Source organism: Mobula birostris, chromosome 4, assembly GCF_030028105.1.
Source record: "Mobula birostris isolate sMobBir1 chromosome 4, sMobBir1.hap1, whole genome shotgun sequence".
NCBI classification, from domain to species: Eukaryota; Metazoa; Chordata; class Chondrichthyes; order Myliobatiformes; family Myliobatidae; genus Mobula; species Mobula birostris.
Genome location: NC_092373.1, coordinates 122356009 through 122373270, shown reverse-complemented (window position 1 = coordinate 122373270; position 17262 = coordinate 122356009). Strand labels below are relative to the sequence as shown.

Below are 17262 nucleotides of genomic sequence, written 5' to 3'. Positions count from 1 at the left end.
TTCCTTTCTTTAACAGTTGTGTTTGCTACTTACTGTGGATGGACCATTCAAAATGCCAGAGAACAATAAAAGGTGAGGAATAATGTGTATGTTATTCTAAATATTTAAAAACCAAGGACATATACTATAAGGCTCATGACATATACTACAAGGCCCATGACATTAGTCGGCTTTGTCGCCACTATCAGCTCTATTTAGAACTAATTTCCTCACGGAAACGTGTATTTCATTACTTTTTATTCTTCAGTATAAAAACTAATAGTACTTATTGATACTGACATTTATTCTCCATTACAATTTTCACTGAACCTGTGTGTGTTCACATGCACGAGTGCGTGTGCCTGTGCAAGGAATGCACATTTACTTCAGCTGGTTTCCTTATGTTAATCCATAACAGCTTTGAGAAAGTGTTTTCAGATGTTTTGTTCCTTTGCTTTCATGATACACTTTCATAATTTGCTGATTCCTAAAATTTTCCCTGTCTTTAGGAGTTTTAATTTCCTTTTCAGCTATATTACAAATCTTTTCCTTTAATCAAATACCATGTTTATTTTCCCATCAACCCATGCCATTTCTTGTTCATTTATTTAATTCCTGTCAAATATACACTTCAACCATGTTTGCCTCTATGTACCAACTGTTATATCTTTTAAATGTTTCCAAATCCCTCATCCCTTCAATATGGTGATGTTATCATCACCAAGCACCACTCCTCCCTTCACCACCATGACAAACATCCTAGAGGCTATTACCAATGAAAACAGAATCAGACTTGCCTCATCATTAAGGCAGAAACACCAGGGCAGTGATCTGGTCATCTACAAGTAATTATTGACTTCTCAAAACCTTTCCATTACCTATTCTCCAGGCATTTGAGTAATTACCATTTAGCTGGCTGGGGTACAACAGCACTGAGAAGTAAGCAGTTTGATTTACTGACACATTTGGCTGCCAAAGAATGCACAGCAACTTCATTAACATTATTTCAATATTTAAATCCAATCAACCACTTTACTAAGTAATTAGAATCAACATTTGAGTACATCCCTCCCAATGATTTCTAAGAATATGAACATATCATCTCTCTTCAAGTCACATCAATCTTAATGCAATGGCTGCTGCGAGTTTTACCCAAGTACCATAAATCGAGTTGCCCATAAATAATATTGTAAAAGCCTAACACCTTATACCTTCCTCAAATGCTAATTTGCTCCAGGCAAAATGGAATACAGTGGATTCCAGTTAATTGAGGCACATTGGTACCAATACATTTTGGTCAAATTAAGCAGCTGTCCAATTAGCCAAAGTTTCATGGAAATAATTAAAAAGGTATTAAAAAAACTACTGTTTAATTGAGTAACTAGTTATGTACTTAAATGAAAGGCAGAACAAACTAGAATATTATCAATACTATTGCAGTACTATAAAGCTGTGTATTAGTTTCTAATAGTTATCGATGGAGGAATTCATCCAGTGTATGCTGCTGTGTTCTTTTGATTTCTGGCATCTTCAGGCCTCAATGCATGAAACCACAGCGAGCAAAACAGATCTGAATTGTCTTATTGCTTATTTCTCGCCAACTATCATGGACAAAAAACACTGCTTTTTGAAAACAAACACAAGCAACTGACGCTACTTAAAAACTGTTTGCTCTAGACATGGTGTAGTGTCTAACAACCACACAAGTGCATTCAACTGATGCTAGTTAGAAACAGTGGCAACAGTTTCCTGTCCCAATTAAGATGCACAGTGGCCCAAATAAACAAAGAGAATCCAGGCTATTTTCTCGATTAGCTTTTGTTCCTTAAGAGTTGTCCCAAATAAGCAGCCACCCCAATTAACTGATGGCCCAATTAACCAGAATCCACAGTATAAGCTAGAATTGATACAATGTAACATGCACATTTGACAAAGCTTGGTTTGCATTCTATTATTCAAGCATACACCTCCAACACAAGAACAGCTGTTATTATAACCTAATACAGAAATACCTACTTTGATAGCTGCTGAAGGGTCCATAACATCAATGCAAAAATTTACTTTTTAAATCTTCTTGCCCATAATCATCACCCCACCGCTACCATCAGTCTTCATTCATTCCAATCAGGTCCCTCCAGATCTACTACTCAACTTGCATTGGGGGCAATTTACAGTGGCCAATTAACCCATACGACCTGTACATCAGAGACACTGGAAGAAATAGGAGACCCTGCAAAGAAACTCCAGATTAAACCTGTTGCGTAGAGCTGTGGCTACCAGCTCTACTAGTTGCACCACAGCACTATTCTTTATGCCCTTGGCCTTTGACCGATTCTTAGCATCCTCCCTGGTTCCAGTGTCAAAATCAACCATCTTCCAATCACCTCCATGGCCTTCTTGGTCACCTTCCTAGCAGCTATCACCACTAAAGTCCACACCCCCTTAAGCCCCCATCGAACCCTTCTGTTGCCACTAGTCAATTCTCTTACAGTCCTCTTCCAAAGTCCATTATGCTCCTTATCCCAGCTGCAGTCCCTTACCTCCATCCATGAAACATCCGCTATCATTTCCCAGATCCGATTCTTACCCCAGTTATCTCCCCTCCCTCCTACCCTCCCAATCAGCTGCCAAACCCTCAATGTACTCTGGATTGAGGGAATACTGTGGTCTTGTCTTAAACTCCACATGCAAATCAGGTATACAATCAATTAACAACATGTCTATGGTAGAATAAAAGATCCTTAGTGTCTCCCACCAAAGCAGAAGGTCCCTGTGCAGTGTCTGTTCTCCTAACCAATAAATTCCTTATCATCGCAGCTCACCTCTTCTTTCTCCTTCCTTTCTGGGCTTGATCTATTTCAATACAAGGAGTATTGTAGGTAAGACAAACCATCAGCATGTGGAATTGTGATATTGTAACCATTAGACAGACTTGATTGCAGGAGGGCAGGCCTGGCAGTTCAGTGTTCCTGGGTTTCATTGTTTTAGACACGATAGAGCAGGAGGAATCAGAGATGGGATCTAGTCAGGGAAAATATCCAGGCAGTGATCAGACAAGTCAAGCTGGAAAGCTGATCTACTGAGACTATATGGGTGGTACTGAGGAATAACGAAGGGATGACCATATTAATCAGATTATATTCTTTACCACCCAGTGGTCAATGGGATTTAGAGAGGCAACTTTGTAAAGAGATCATAGACAGTTGCAAGAAACATAAAGTTGTGATTTGAAATTACACATTGATTGAGACTCCCATATTGTATAGAGTTTGTCCCAAGCATTCAGGAAAATTTCCTTAATCAATGCATAGAGGTCCCAACTAGAGAAACAGTGATTCTGGATCTCCTTTTAGTGACTGAGACAGGGCAGGTGACAGAAGTTTGTATAAGAGAATACTTTGCATCTAGTGATTATAATGTCATTTGTTTCAAGATAATTATGGAGAAGGATAGGTCTGGCCCTCAGTTGAGATTCTAAATTGCTGAAAAGCCAATTTTCATGGCATCAGAAACAGGCAGATAAAATATAATGTAAGGAAGTGTACGGTCATGTACTTTAGTAGAAGGAATAAAGGTGTAGACGATTTTTTAAATGGGGAGAAAATTCAAAAATCAGATATGCAAAGAGACTTGGGAGTCCTTGCACATGATTCTCCAAAGGTTAACTTGCAGGTTGAGTCAGTGTAAGGAAGGCAATGCTCACATTCACTTCACTAGAACTGGAATACAGTGCCTATAAAAATATTCCCCCTCCCCCTTGGAAATTTTCATGTTTTATTGTTTTACAACATTGAATCACAGTGGATTTAATTTGGTTTTTTTGACACTGATCAACAGAAAAAGACTCCTTCATGTCAAAGTGAAAACAGATTTCTATAACATAATCTAAAGTAATTACAAATATAAAACACAAAATAATTGATTGCATGTATTCACCCCCATTAATATGACACACCAAGTCATCACTGGTGCAGCCAATTGGTTTTAGAAATCAAATAATTAGTTAAATGGCAATCACCTGTGTGCAGTCAAGGCATTTCAATTGATTATAGTAAAAATACACCTCTATCTGGAAGATCCAACTACTGGTGAGTCAGTATCCTGACAAAAACTACCCCATGAAGACAACACAACATTCCAAACAATTCCACAAAAAGCACAAATCAGGAGAGGATACAAAAAATTTCCAAGACACCGAATATCCCTTAAGAGTACAGTTAAGTCAATCATCAAGAACTGGAAAGAACATGGTACAGCAGTAAATCTGCCTACAGCAAGGGTTGGCAACCTTGGCCGGATCACGTAATAATGAGTGGATGGTGGGCCAGATAAATGCCATAAAAACTTGAAATATGGGAATTATCTATTTAAATACATCTAGTTATGTTTTGCCTCAAATTAATGAATAACACATGCTATAAAATTATTTGTGCTTAAGATTGCCTACCCCAGCCTAGAGCATGCTATCTTCAAAAAACTGAGTGACCATGTAAGAAGGGGACTAGTGAGGGAGGCCACCAAGAGACCCATGACAACTCTGGGGGAGTTACAAGCTTCAGCGGCTGAGATGGGAGAGACTGCACATACAATGACTGTTGCCCAGGTTGTTCAAGCACCACACTTAACCAAAAATACACCATCCTTACCGTGAAGCACGGTGGTGGCTGCATCATACTGTGAGGATGCTTTACTGCAGCAGACCCTGGAAGGTTTGTGAAAGTAGAGAGTAAAATGAATGCAGCAAAATACAAGGAAATCCTGAAGGAAAACCTGATGCAGTCTGCAAGAGAACTGCAACTTGGGAGAAGATATCCAGCAAGACAAGGACCCCAAGCATTAAAACCAAAACTACACAGGAATGGCTTAAAAACAACAAAGTTAAAGTCCTGGAGTGGCCAAGTCAGAGTCTAGACTTCAATCCAATTGAAAATTTGTGGCTGGACTTGTAAAGGGCTGTTCACTCATGATCCCCATGCAATCTGACAGAGCTTGAGCAGTTTTGTAAAGAAGAATGGGAAAAATTGCAGTGTCCAGATGTGCAAAGCTGATAGAGGTCTATCTACTCAGACAAGGCTATAATTACCGGAAGTTTGAAATATTGATGTTCATGCATTCTCTTCATTTTCATTTTAAAAAACATCCACTTACCTGGTAAAGATCAGATAAGCTGCTGCTGCCAGAGTCACTGGTGATGCTACATCCTGAATGACTGGAGGATACTTGAGTCACTTGTGGATGGAGACTGTCGGTGAGGTGTAACTTGGTGAAGTCTGCAGGAAGCTGCATAATAGGAAAAGGATACAGAAAAGTGAGAATTTGATAGAGTCAGGTTATAGCACATTTGGTTTAAAGTATTATGCTAAATGCTTCATGACAAAATTCAATAGAATCTCATGTGAAACATCTTATATATGTTCAATATGAATAGGTTTGGCCAAATTTTCAAATGTAAAGTATTCCTAGTTATCCTAACTGAGCCAATACTCAATCTCAAATAAGTTAACATTCTTAAGCTATTGGCTTCATCAATTAGGAGTAAAAATAATTGTTTGCTAAATCACAACTTAATTTAAAATTAAGTTCTACAGATTGTTAGCAAGCTTAAAACTAAATGAGGAAACTGAAAACACAAACCATGGCCCCAGACTAGAAACTAAATGGTACAGACACAAATTTACGAAACAGAAAATCTCTTTCAGTACATCTTATTTGTGCTAAATGAAGACAGACGTTTGGATCATTGATCTACTAATTTATAGCCACGTGATCTTGTTTTAAAGTGGTCAATCCAGATACTCTTTAAATATGTTTAGGGATTTAGCCTCCATTATTTTTCCCAGAAATACCTTATTTATCAAGTGAAAATTTAAAACATCCCTACCATTCATCTTAAATCTATGCCCTGGCTGCTGTCCTCTGTTATCAATTCTTTCTGTTAACCCTGTAAAAATCTCTTATAATTTTGGACAACTCTCGCACTTCATGCCAACCTATCAACCTTCAGGTCATGGCACTCAGGGACATGCTAATTTTATTTTGTGGCTGTATGTGCTGTGTATGAAGACAACTACTGTGTTTGGCACCTTGGCTCCAGGGGAATGACGTTTCATTTAGCTGTACAGATGTGTATGGTTGAATAACAATAAACCTGAACTTGAACTTAAGTCTCCACTCAGTGTTCTCTCATCATGGTAAATCTCCTCTACACTGCTGTAATGATACTGTATCCTTTCTTCAGCATTGTACACGGTACTCTAGCAGGCTATGTTATGCAGTTCCAGCATGACTCCCCACCCCCACCCCCACCCCCCGGTCATATATCCTATATCCCAGCCAACAAAGGCAAGCATACCATACGCTTTCTTAACTCCACTATCAATGCTCTGCCACCTTCAAGAATCTGTACAGGATATCTCCAATATCCTCTTTCTCTACATTTCATAATGACCCATATTTATCTAGCATATCATGCCATACTTGCTCTCCCCAAATGTATTAGCTCACACGACTCCAATGAATCCCATTTGCTACTTCAGTGCCAACTATCCAGTCCAATTACATGCTCCAGCAGTCTTAAATTTTCTTCATCAATATCAAACACACTGCCAGTTTTGGCATCTTCAGCAAGATTCTCAATTCTGTCCTCTATATATACTGACAAATACAAGTTGAAAACCTTAGATATCTGACTGGTTCTGAACCACAAAAAAATCCAAAACACAAAAATGCTCCAGGTCACCCTCCTCTAAGCAAAAATATTATTATTTTTAAGTATAGGCAATTCCAAAAATAGCTTGTAACCTAGAGCTTGTGTAGATCAGAAATAATGATGGCTGTGATCATGAAGTTCAATGTCAATTTATTATCAAAGTACATTATATTCTCCTGAGCAGAAGACTACACCAGGTTCCACTCCTGTGCCTAATAAATTGGCCATCGAGTGCATATAGCAAGTAAAACCCCAAATAAAACAAAATTAGCTTCCTTATTAAAATCCACATTTGGGTGTTGCCTGCTAAAATGTACAGAAAAGGATCTGTTTCTAAATTTTGTAGAGCACTGATTTAACTGTGTATTCTTCCTCTTGACTAAATAGCTAGAAATTCTCAAGGTTATCTTCTCCTGAACTTGATTTTGCCGTGTTTACAGAATGCCTTTCTACTTCCTTCCTATGATGACCTTCCAAATTTATACACCTTTGATCTATTTCCAATAAAAGACCAACTATCCATTTACTTCTTCCTGACATTCATACTGACTATGCAAATTACTCCCTATCCTCAGTTATTGTCTACAACTTTTAAGATATCAACCAACCATTCCTATCCTCAAAATGCCAAATTCTGGACTTCGGTCCCTCTAAGCTACCATTCATCCATCCATAGCTTCCATTTCCTTGAGTGAGTTGAAACAACTAATTAATGTTTCATCCCCTGTTACAGTATGAAACTTCTCCACCATTTGAGGTCTGTGCTTGAAGTTCCATTCTGCTGACTTATCCAAGCCAAAGATACTGCAGCACATCTCTAGCAGAGCCATCTCTTTCCAATCACACACTGCTAGATGGGAAAACACCAAGCACTGATTTGTGGTCCTTCTGTTACCTCAGTTACATCATAACTCTTGCCATATAATTCAAAGTCAATCAGCTTTCACATGTATACTCAATGTACCAAGCTTTTTTCATTTCTCCCACCATGGAGGTTCAAGTCCAGCTTTTAAAGATAGTAATGAATTCCAAGACTATGATGACACTGGAGATTTGCTGCCTAAACAGAATGTTACACACCTCAAATGAAGATTTACATCACTTCAGACCCTACTGTACAGCAGAACGGTTGGAATGATGGAAATGAGGGATAATTATGGAACTGGAATTGAAATGGCAACCACACATAAACTAGATTCATTGTGGTGCCACCTAGTTAAAACCCAACATGTTTCATTATTTCCCCTCATCGTTCACAGTGCCTTCACAGGCTCTAATTGCTGGAGAAAACAAAACTAAAAAAGTCAGTCAGTGCAGCCATATGTAACATCCCTGGTTAGGTAAAAGGTTCAGCACTAAAAACTATCATTTTAAGCAATCCTGCCACAGTTGTTACGTCACTCGTATTATTACCCCTATACAACATTGCAGAGGATAACATTAAATACAGATGTACGTGGCATGATAAGAGTGGAGATTGGGGGGGGGGGGGAGGAAGAAAGTTGCACTGTTGATTAGGGAGAACACCACAGTTGTACTTAGGATATTCTTGGGATTCGTTCACTTAAGCTGTATGAGGAGAAATAAAAAAAGGGCAGGTTCACCTCAATGGGACACTTCTATAGCAGCCCAATAGTCAACAGGAATTAAAGGAGTAAATATGCAGAGAAATCATGGAGAGGGATAGGAAGAATAGGCTAACTTTAACTTCCTTTATGTTGCCTGGGACTATTCACAGCACTATGGCATTAGATGGGACAGAATTTGTTCAGTGCATCCAGGAAAGTTTTCTGGAGCAAAATGGTGATGGCCCTATTAGAGAAGGGGCTATACTTGACCTCAGCTTACAAAATGAGGCTGTGAAGGTAGTTGATATGTCAGTAGGGGCGCTCTTTGAGACCAGTGACAATAACTCTATTAACTTCTAAGGCAAAAAAGATGGGACTGGCCCACAAATTAAAGTACTAAATTGGGGTACGGCTAATTTTGGTAGCATTAGATAGGAACTTGCAAAAGTTGATTAAGAGAGGCTGTTAGCAAGTCATGAGACTTCTGGCAAGTGGGAAGCTTTTAAAAGTGAGATAGGGAGTTCAGAGCTACATGTTCCAGTTAAAATGAAGGGCAAGGCTGGCAAGATTAGGAAATTCTGTCTGATGAGAGGTAGTGAGGCTCTGGTCAGGAAAAAAGAGGAAGCATGCAGTGGGTCCGGTACAGACATCCAAAATCAAGAAAAATCTTGGAGAAGCATAATGAATGTGGAGTGTGTTCTTAAGGAAACTAAAAAGGCAAAAACCAGACATGAAACTTCACCAGATCTGATAAAGAATTCTAAAATATTATACAAGTATATTAAGAGCAAAAGGGTAACTAGGGAGTGAATAGGTCCCTGGTCTTAAGAATCAATGGAGTAACCTGAGTGGAGCCAAGGGAAATGGTAAAACCTAAAGCTTATAATTCTCATCTGTAACAGGAGAAAATATGTACATGCTGAAAATTCAAGCAACACACACAAAATGCTGGATGAACTCAGCAGGCCAGGCACTTACGGAAAAGAGTACAGTCGACGTTTGGAGCTGAGACCTTTGATCAGGACTGGGGGGAAAAGATGAGGAGTCAGAGTTAGAAAGTTGTGGGGGTGGGGAGGGAAGGAAGAAACGCAAGGTGATAAGTGGAACCCAGAGGAGGAAGGGCGAGGCAAAGAGCTGGGAAGTTGATTGGTGAAAGAGATATAGGGCTGGAGAAGGGGGAAATCTGACAGGAAAGGTCAGAAAGTCATGGAAGAAAAAAGGGAGAGGAGCACCAGAGGGAGGTGATAGGCAGGTAAGGATATAAGGTGAGAGGGGGAAATGAAAATAGTGAAGGACGGGGAAGGGGGCACCACCAGAAGTTCAGAAAACCGATGTTCATGCCATCAGGTCGAAAGTTATCCAGACTGAATAGGAGGTGTTGCTCCTCAAACCTGAGTGTGGCCTCATCGCGACAGTAGACTGACACATCAGAATGGGAATGAAAAGTGGAATTATAATGGACGGCCACCGGGAGATGCCGCTATTTCTGACAGACAGAGCGTAGGTGTACAGCACCTCTCTAAAGCTCCTGTCCACGACACCCTCAGCATCACAGATGTTCTTCAGCAAATCCAACTGCAGTTTAAGCTGCTCTATGCGATCAGTCAGGAACTGCAGCTTGATGCACATCCCACAGACAGTAACCAGGAACAGTAGAGTTTCACATATCTCCCATACCGCTCTCAACTTCACCACCAGTACTGCTTGTTGGAGAAATCAAAGCAATTTAATCACCATGTTTTCCCCCCACCCAATGCCTCATGCAAGTTAAGTTTCCACACCATATGCCTTTATCCAATCTACTGTACCTGTTACCCATTTCCTTCGCAAGGCAGGAAAATCAAGTGTCTTCTGATCCTGTCACAGACCCTATTAGTCCATTAACACAATTGTGATCCTTAAACAGTAATTAAGTGTAGCTTAAATGAAGCTGGCCTGCTGACCATAAAGCCTCTCTACTCAAACGGAGTTACCTCCTTCTTCAAGACATTATAAAATTCAATGCTTGCTTCAAATCCGTCTGCAGCTGAATAGTTCATGCCATTTTCATTTTGTCTAAGCCTTCCAAGTTCCATAAACCATTGACCATTTAAAATTAAACTTCTCATTGTTCATTCTACTTACTCATGGGTTTTTCTTTTACTCCTGGTCCTCCAACTCAAAATGTTTTCATCTCATATTAAATCCCAAAATGATATTACCATTTAAGCTACTTTACCTTTAATTTTAAACCAAATATTACGAAGAACACATACACAAAATGCTGGAAGAACTCAGTAGACCAGGCAGCATCTATGGAAAAGAGTACAGTTGATGTTTCCGGCTGAGAGTGAATGAGGAGTAGTCATCTGCAATTGAACTGTAGGTGCACCCCTCCGTCCATTTTAAGCGGTGCAGAAGTGATCCCCCATATAGAACATAGAGATGGGACCGCCTGTGTGACAGCATTGTCCGATTTGGGGTGACATAGTTCTTTATCGCTTCTGCCAGTTGTGGCTTATCCGGCTGGCACAAGATGTTCTTTGCTTCAAACAAATATGACAGAGGATATGGACAGAGTTCATAGTTTATTACTTCGTCTAGCCAGAGATCACCTACCTGTGACACAACTAGGAACCTCTGGAATAACAACGCTGGATCTATGGTACAGTCTTCAGCAACTTTGACTGCCCTGCTGGATGCTAGTATCTTGACCTTCGAACTCCTGTTGTGCGAATACGAGAAAACAGTGTCCATCCATCTTCCCAACTATGTCATTTCCTATTGCGAACAAGTCATGTACATTGACATCCTCATTTGCATAAACCTGTGATGATGTTGCGCAATGATTTATCATCCGAAAATGGCGTGAAACAGTCCAGTTTTGCTGCAACACACACAAAATGCTGGTGAAACGCAGCAGGCCAGGCAGCATCTATAGGAAGAGGTACAGTCGACGTTTCAGGCCGAGGCCCTTCTTTCTATAGATGCTGCCTGGCCTGCTGCATTCCACCAGCATTTTGTGTGTGTTGCTTGAATTTCCAGCATCTGCAGATTTCCTTGTGTTTGCAGTTTTGCTGCAACTTTTTCCAAGGTCAGCCTCATCTCTACTCACTCTGGAGGTGAACAACTCCTTATGTTGTTCACCTGTTGCGTAACTATTTGCGGTCAGTTCTTGCATGGCAAGGTTGTAAGAGGATGACACAGTCCAAACTGCTCTCTGGTGCTCTGACATCCCACTTCCTTGCATTAGGCCCCCTTGACTTTTTAGTGAGCGCATTAGTGTCTGTTCTATCACAAGATCAGAGCCAAGGTCAGCCCAGTATTGGCTGCTGCGTCTGTATATACAGAACCCAGACTGGAACTTCTGATGAACCTCAGGGCTGTCATCCTCCAATGCATGCATCTTCTAGATACAGAGACGAGCCGACTTCAGATAATTCGGATGGCCAGTGGCCACGAATATCGGCAAGCAAGCTGAGATGGCACTGAGATGCATCTCCCATGACCCCGTTCGATCAGCTGCAACAAGTGCCCTAGCAATCCCTACCATGTGCTGGTAGTTGACCCACAGTGTGACGTCATGAAATAATAGTTCATAGTTCTAGCGATAAAACACACCCTGCGGGTATTCCCATTCACATTTTATACCACAATTATGGCACAACCATTGTTAAAAACAGTGAAATATAGCAAAATAAGACAGGTATGGGTCCGATTCTTTTCATTGGCGGCCATGTTTTTAACGTCAGATTTTTTTTTAACTTTCCTGTGCTCCGTTTCTGTTCAACTTCTGATATATTGTTCAGTACGTCTGAAAGTACAAGAAATGACCATAAAAATTTTTTATGCAATTTTTTGGGGGTAGGGGTATTTTGGCACTATATTGACAGCATTACTTGTTTTATTACAAAGGACAGTTTATTCCACACTTACCGTTTTAATAAATAATCTTTTCCTTTACCTCATCAATAACAACCTAGGCCAACAGCGCTTGACTTCTCTCCCTAAACCACCTTCTCCTCCAAAAGAATAACGTGGCCATATTCTCACAACATTTACCATGTTTCCTTGTTATAATGAAGGAGGCCATTTGGCCCATTAAATCTATACAAACTCAAGGAACAATCCATCAAAAAAAATCACTCACTACACACAAGTGGCCAATTAACCTACGAATCCTTTGAGATGAGGAGAAAACCAGAATGCAGAGATCAAATCAACACAATCACAATTAAAAAAAACATACAAACTCAGTTCAGTGAAACCAGTAAGCAGTGACTCTTCTACCCAATGAATATCCCTAATGTCTCTTATGACTCAATATTTGAGTACATCCATTTCTGCTGCTTATTATTTATTTATTTAGAGATGCAGAATTGTAACTTCTGACCCAACAAGCCTACCCCACCCAATTACACTCATGACCAGCTAACCTACAAACTCCTATGTCTTTGGAATGTGGGGAGAAACTGGAGCACAAGGAGAAATCCCACGTGCTCATGGGAAGAATGTACCAACTGTTTATAGGCAGCAGTGGAAATGAACCCCAGTTACTGGTGCTTGATATATTTTGACAGGAAGGCTTTTCATGTGGTACCAACCATGGCTCAGGTGTAAGCAAATTCACCTCAAAATCAACGATTCCATTCCAATGACATGTAAGAAAAGAGGAGTTTTGTGTCTGGGCCAATATTTATACTGCCACTAACACAAACAAAATCAGATCATCTGGTGAATACGTAACAGCACTAAATTGAGAGATTCTCCTGGCTCCAAAATTGGTTGTTGCAGTTAATAATTAACAACCACTATATGTTAATAAAAAATTCTTAATTGTCTGGCAAGCATTGTGTGTCACATTGATGGCATTATATGTGTCCTTCCTTTCTTAAAGAGAGCAACTTGAGTAAAATATCCTTATTTAACAAGTCTGAATTTTTGGAAAGGAAAATCGTTCAAAATAATATAATAATGAATGATTATTATCTAGACAGCTTGCAAATTATACAATAATGTGCTGCAGTGTACTAATATTTTTTTAAATATTCGATGAAATTCTGAACAGTTCCAAGTGACATTTTAACTCAGTAAGCTCACAGCATGTAAGGTGTCAAGGTGTCTGTACAAGTTAAACACTATAGGTTTATTAAATGTTTGCCGATAGCGGTTGGATTCTTTCTGGCCTCAGGCACAGTGGCATCAAGATGTCTGTCGATGAACACGAGTTGTTTGAATGAAAGAAACCATGCTGAGTTAGTGGCATGAAAACAAAAGATCAAATAGTCTGTTTCTGTGTGTCTTGCTATGCTTGTGAATTGAACCCTTATTAATAGAGGCATCTCTTGTTTGATTGCTGGGACTTCACCTAAACCGAGGGATCGCAATCAGGGCCGAGGACAGACCCAGGATGATTTCACGGGTCGGAATGTGAAGTAACCCAACAACAGCAGTGATCAAATCCCTCGGTGATGACAAGATCAAGTGGAGACTACGAATCATGAGCCCTGAAATCTTTGAAACTATATAGTATCTTGAGTGGTTTATTTATGCTTTCTATTTTATAATAATAAATTACGCTTAAATTACTTTGTTGTGCTTGTACGTTTATTACATTTCCTGACAGTCAAATTGTTTGGGCTTTTTGGGTCTGATCAATCTAGCCCATTACAAATATTTCATAAACATTGATCTCCAAAGCACTGCACATCATTAAATATTTAGATGTACTTCACGAAAATTGTTATGTCAGCATCATTTTTTAATATTTCACAATTTAGCATGCATAAAATGTTCATTGTGCAACAAAGAAGAGCAGCAGCTGCCAATCCTGCCTTTGCCTGCTTATGAAAGAACTTACTAAAAAAATGAGGCAGTAATTCTTTCTCTTCTGCAGCCAAAGGCATTGGGAGCAACTAATCTGTCTTCAACCCACTATAGCTGTAAAAAGTCAGCTAAGCATAAAACAAAATATTAACCATGATGAACAAACAAAAAAAAATCAGTATTATCTTTTAATTAACCTTTTAATAAAGTTGAAATAACACAAGAGTAAATAAAACCCACTTCTCAATGGAGGTGTTTTCAGCATAGCCACTTGGGTGCAAAAACAAATTGATATCCAACACAACCAAACCAATAATGTAACTAATTTTTACCATGACACCACCTTTTTAATGTGATTTGCTATTAAATTTTAATATTTGTGAATGCTACTAAATTTCAGTATTTGTGTTTTTAACATGGTTATCCATTTAGGAAAGAATACTCATTTTTTAAAGGAGGAAAAACAATCTTTTCATCTTCAAAATGAAATGTGTGTACTGATCAAACCCCAAAAGGCTCACTTCTCTCCTTTCAACTTTGGCAGTAGGTGTGCTTTTGAGAAGCCCAAAAGCTTCCGAATGAGACACGATGAGGTGGGATCAATCTAGATCAAATTTTCTAAGATAAAATAATACAGATGCTAGAAATCCAAAACAAAACCAGAAAATACTCAAAATATTGAGGTGGTCAAGCATCATGATGACCTCTGAACTGCTTGATAATCCCAGCATTGTATGCTTTCATTCTATTTGCAACGTTCTGCTCAAAGTTGTGGGCATACTACATTGGTGCTGGAATGTGTGGTGACATGGGCTGTCCCCCATATATCCATAGGTCGTGTTGGTTAACACAAATGATGCATTTCACTATATGTTTCGACGTACATGTGATAAATAAATGAATCCAAATCTGGTGATGTTCAAAATTATGCCGTAGGAGCAGAATTAATGCATTTGACCCATCGAGTGGACTCTGTCATTCCCTCATGGCTGATTTATTGCCTCCTCAACCCCTATTCTCCTGCCGTCTCCCCATAACCTTTGAAGCCCTTAATAATCAAGAACCTATCTACCTTCACTTTTAATATACCCGATGACTTAGCCTCCACAGCTGTCTGTGGCAATGAATTCCACATATTCACCACCCTTACATAAAAGAAGTTCCTTCTCATCTCTGTTCTAAACGGGTGTCCTACTCTGAGGCCATGCACATTTGTCCTAGACTCCCCTACTACAGGAAATGTCCCTGCCACATCCATTCTATCTAGATTTCTAAACTCCAGGCTCAGGACCATCAAACATTCCTCATATATTAACTCCTTTATTCCTGAGCTCATTCTCATGAACCTCTTCTGGACCCTCTCCAATACCAGCACATCAGTTCTTGGCGGGGGTGGGGTGGGGGGGGGGGGAGAGAAGGGTGACAAAACTGCTCAACTATATTCCAAGCCTTTGCATTGCATCTTGCTTTTATGCTCTAGCCCTCCTGAAATGAATGATAACACTGACTCAACCTACAAATTAACCTTTAGGGAATTCTGCACAAGGACTCCCAAGTCACTTTGCACCTTTCAATTCTGAATTTTCTACCATTTAGCAAATAGTCTACACCTTTATTCCTTCTAACAAAATACATGAACATACACTTCCTTACACATACGTTATTTGGCTTGGTGGGGTACATCACACAGCATCCACACAAACTTGATTACTCAGTTTGGCGGGGCCAAAGGCTGCTCGCCCTAGACGAAAGTGAGTTGAGCAAGCCTGAGGCTCATCAGGGGGCTACATTTGGGGGCTTTGTCCGAGATTTGATTCAGCGAGGTGCTGTGTGATTGCCCTGTTTAAATCAGTGCTGCTGTCTCTGTGGGATTGCAGTTAGTAATGTGTCTCTCTGTGGGATTGCTGGTTATTACTGCATGCGTGTTGGGTGGGGTGACTGTTGGTACCCCGGAGGTCTTTGTTCAAGTTCAGACTAGCGCTGACGAATTGGTGGTGGGACTGGAGGTGTCTATTGGTGCCCCAAGTGAGGTGGGACCATGGGCTGTCCATACTGTTTGGAGCGAGAGGAAAGAGTGGTCTGATTCGGAAGTAGTGTCTGTGAAGAAATGTCCCAGCTATGGCAGGCTCTGCCTGGCTTTTGGGATATTGTCCACCCCTAAAAGGGCGGAGGCGTACAAGACGTGGGCAGAGCGGATCTCTCAGTTGTTAGATGAGTGGCAGTGTTCGGTTGAGGGAGAGTGACAGGAATTGGTTGAAAGTTTGAGTAGGCGGGCTGGTGACGGTGTTAGAACTGTCAGGTTCAATTACCCCGTAGTAACAGCCACCAGTTATCTGAAAGTGGGGGAAAATGCGTCTGGTTCAACTGGAAGTAAAATGCAGCGCCGGCGGGGGGGGGGGGGGGGGGGGGTTCCATACCTGTGTCAGGAGATTGGGGAAAAGCTTTCAGTGTATCTTCTCTGGCTGGGAGGGCAGCTAAATTGCTTGCAGTGCCAGGGGGATCATTTAAGGGGATCAGCCCCTCCCTCAGTTGTTCAGCTGACCAGAGAGGCGTCGGGAAACTTAGTGGAGGCCCAGTGGGGGAACGGCTTGGGATCTCTGGGGGAGCACGTTCCCAGCAATGTACCAGGGAACTTCTGAAAGGAAAAGACACTATTCCTGAAGGCTTAGAAGGACCACGCCCCAGTGTGTCATTACAGATAGATGGAAGCTATGCTAAAGTCATCCCCGACACCAGGGCGCAGGTCGAGCTGTTGTACAGTTCGTTTTACAAACGTTTCTGAAGCATTTACCCTTGACAACATTGAGGGCACTGGAGACTTGGGGTACCAGTGCCAGTGATTATCCAGAAGACGATTATTGGTCAGTGAAACTGGAGTTCATGGGGGCATTGTCTGTGTACACAGCGTTTCGAGCTGCTTGTCAGGACGTGTGTAGCAGCCTTGGGCCAGTACTGAATTTAAACGAGAGCCGATTGTGGTATGGCCTGGGGGAGGTTATCTGAGGGTGAGACCCTCTTAGTAGACGCTCCAAAATACCACGAGGGAGGGGAGTTGACCACTGAAGACACTGCAGTGAGAGAGGGGTCACGGCAACTGGACCCTGTAGCCGTGGAAGGCATAGGCAGTGTGTGTATGAATTATAGGACTCTGAACAGACGCACTGTCATTGACCAGAATACAGCCCTGAGGGCCGAAGACAC

At 40.7% G+C, this 17262-nt stretch overlaps 1 protein-coding gene across 6 annotated transcripts in view; it reads right to left on the bottom strand.

Annotated features, from left to right (window-relative positions):
- The window catches only part of rapgef2b (Rap guanine nucleotide exchange factor 2b), a 388703-nt gene that overhangs the window by 133424 nt on the left and 238017 nt on the right, over positions 1 to 17262 (bottom strand). For all 6 annotated transcript variants that reach the window (XM_072256006.1, XM_072256009.1, XM_072256007.1 and 3 more), the window contains one exon: positions 5128 to 5259. In XM_072256006.1, coding sequence (XP_072112107.1) covers positions 5128 to 5259 — 132 coding nt within the window. The remainder of the gene's footprint in view (positions 1 to 5127; positions 5260 to 17262) is intronic.